General features: G+C 32.0%; 1 protein-coding gene across 3 annotated transcripts in view; it reads right to left on the reverse strand.

Moving 5' to 3' along the window:
- The window catches only part of LOC106783608 (transcription factor AP-2-epsilon), a 192,389-nt gene that overhangs the window by 187,967 nt on the left and 1,495 nt on the right, over positions 1-2,927 (reverse strand). For 2 of the 3 annotated variants that reach the window (XM_014742334.1, XM_014742307.1), the window contains exon 2: positions 534-771. In XM_014742334.1, coding sequence (XP_014597820.1) covers positions 534-569 — 36 coding nt within the window. In that variant the 5' untranslated portion in view covers positions 570-771. Of the gene's footprint in view, positions 1-533; positions 772-2,882; positions 2,915-2,927 lie in introns of those variants that run through there. The other variant, XM_014742316.1, reaches the window with a different exon arrangement.

Genomic DNA, 2,927 nt, shown 5'->3' on the forward strand with positions numbered 1-2,927 from the left:
TAGTAATAGTAGTAGTGTAGTAGTAGTTGCTCTCAATATTCATCGTATAAATATTCATGCGACATCCGACAGAAGCGAATCTGGATGTTCCGGATGTATTCACGGGGAGATAATACGTTTAACGTGGCGTCGGCTCTTCAATATCTTCTCGGTGAAAACCGTGTAATAATGCTCTAACCCAAGAGAGAGAAAGAGAGAAAGTCAAGAAGAGAGAGAAAGAGAGAGAGAGAGAGAGAGAGAGAGATTCACCTTGCCATCCTTGAAGCCAAGAAATAAGTTATAGTCCGATGCTAAGGGGTCTCCGGGCTATGCTCTCGAATAAGGGAACGATTATAGTTTTCGATCCAAGATTATTCTAGACGATTCGATTAAAGTTTCGATCATCGATTATGCTCTCTCGATCGATATTATAACTTTTAAATATATTTTTGTTGTTGTTTTAATCCCCAACTTTGCTATATAAATTTAATTTATTGTCCAATACACTTAAGGGAATATAATAATTATGATGAATGTTTTTTTTGAAAACTTACCTGCCATGCGTTGGAGTCCAAAGCCAGGTAAGACATATTGTTGAAATCCTCCTCCGTATTGTTAATAGTTAAAGTGTTCTTCTTCTTCTTCTTTTTATCGGGTTTTCGGTTTGGGGAGGAAGGTTTATCAACCGACTTACTGACACTTTATATTTTAATAATCAACTTCTCACTCACGTCCTGAGACCATCGATCAGCGACATTTTCCGTCGGTATTCTACGATCGTTCTCGATTGTTCTGTAAAACATTTTCAAAATTAAATCTTTTATTATCTGTTCCTAACTTGTAAACACACACAAATATATTACAATACAATTTATATTATTTTATATCTATGTGAAGATTTTTTATTCGGATAAATAATTGAATTAAAACAAAACCAAAAACTAATGAGTCAACGTTTTTTCCCTTAAATTATCAAAAATAAACATAAGTAGATATATACGAATAATATATTATAAATTTTACGTGTTTAATTTTGTAAAAAATAACAAAAAAATGAATGTGCCAAGCGATGAAACGCAATCGTAATAGAAAACGAAATTGAATTCTAGGGAAAACCTTTTTTTGCAGGAAAAAAAATATGCGATCTGGAAACGACGGATGGGTATAGAAAATGACGAGGGGGTGGGGGGGGGTAGAAGGAGGGAAGGAACAAATTCACAAAAAATGAAGAAAGAGATAAGACGTTTTAAAGGAAAAGAAAGTAAAAGAATGAGAGAGAATGAGTGATGGTAGCGTTGATGAACGACGACGAGGAGAGGTGAGGGAAAGGAAGAAGACGAGAAAAAAGAAAAAAGGTGAATCTTCGTCGTCGTCGTCGTCGTCGTCCCGAATCCCTCGGGCGTCGCGTCAACGGATCCAGAACTTAGTTAAGCAAAGTTAAATACGGCTCCCAGAGGTGCTACACGCGGCCCGTTCTTTAATTCCAAACACTTTCACAAAACGAAAAGATACCCACGAGATGAACGAAGAAATGGAACATACCCCCTCGGACTATACGTCACATGATTATTATTATTATAACCGTTCTCTTATTTATTCTTTTTTTTTCATACCAATTTCACTTTTTTATTTTTTTGTATATATTTTTCTTCTTATTTTATTTTTTATTTCGAAATATAATTATCTAATTAATATTATCTAAATATTAAAATTCGAAATATATATATATATTTATCTAATATAAATATTATTTTCCTAAACGTTATCCAAGAAATTTGAAATAAAAAGAAAAATTCTTCTTCAAATTTCAAGCCCCCCTTTTATCACCACCACCACCATCAACGTCGTTCGATTATATCGCGCGCCATTTTTCTTTTTTTCTTTTTTCTTTTTCATTTACGCGGGAGGAATGGAAGAAAAATATATTCTGTGATTTTTTCCAACGTCGCTGCTCGTGATCGAAACATATTTTGCAGTTTTTTATTTTTTAGATTGTTTTATATCAATTTTTTAATTTTAAATTGTTGTTTCGTAAAGTGAAGATTTGATTATATCAAGAAATTGTACGACAACATGGCGGTGCTTTAATTAACGTGCTACCTTTGCACGCGTTTTTTCAGGTACCACGAATCTTTGTGATTTATTATGATGTATAAGTATATACGAAGAAGAAAAAGAATTCAATTAAAAACTATAATTTCCAAAGTCGTAAAAATCATTTGTATAACATAATCTTTAAGATTAATATCTGAAAATGTTCTATACATCGCTTCTCGAATTGAACAAAAATTGACAAGAAAGTTAATTCAATTTTGTCTTTTCATACTTGTTATCAAACATTTTTAATTACGATGATATATTGAAGAAAAAAAACGAAAAAACAATAATTTAACGATGCAAATGAAATAAAATAATACGTATCAACGATTACTCCGATTAATGCAAATTTGAATAATTTTTTTCTTAATATCTTGCTATTATCACACGTAAACAAATTTTCGCGTCGATTAAACGGGGTCTATGAAATTTGACACGACATTGAATTTACACATTATCATTATAAATCGTTTTCGTATTAACAATAAAGTAATAACGTATCATTACTCTAGTAATAATACAATTGTAAATAAATCAAAACATACACACGCGCAAACTTAAACTCGTGCAAAAACGAATGGAAAAATAAAACAATTTCGTAATACTCCTTCGCACCGGATACTTTCATGAATTCACTATAGAAATGAGATGTGTTAATCTCAAGTTAGTTTGTCACTTATCTCTCTCACACACACACACACTCTAGTCCCATAAAATGTATGAAAAAATAAATACCAAGTCTCGAATGTTCACGTATTCGATTCGATATTTAAAAACTCGTACGCGATAATTTAATTTCGACTCACCTCCGTAATCTCACTCGTGTTCTTTCTTCTTCTCTCGTAAAAAAA

Source organism: Polistes canadensis, unplaced genomic scaffold (assembly GCF_001313835.1).
Source record: "Polistes canadensis isolate GaletaPanama2010 unplaced genomic scaffold, ASM131383v1 scaffold_1, whole genome shotgun sequence".
Taxonomy (NCBI): Eukaryota; Metazoa; Arthropoda; class Insecta; order Hymenoptera; family Vespidae; genus Polistes; species Polistes canadensis.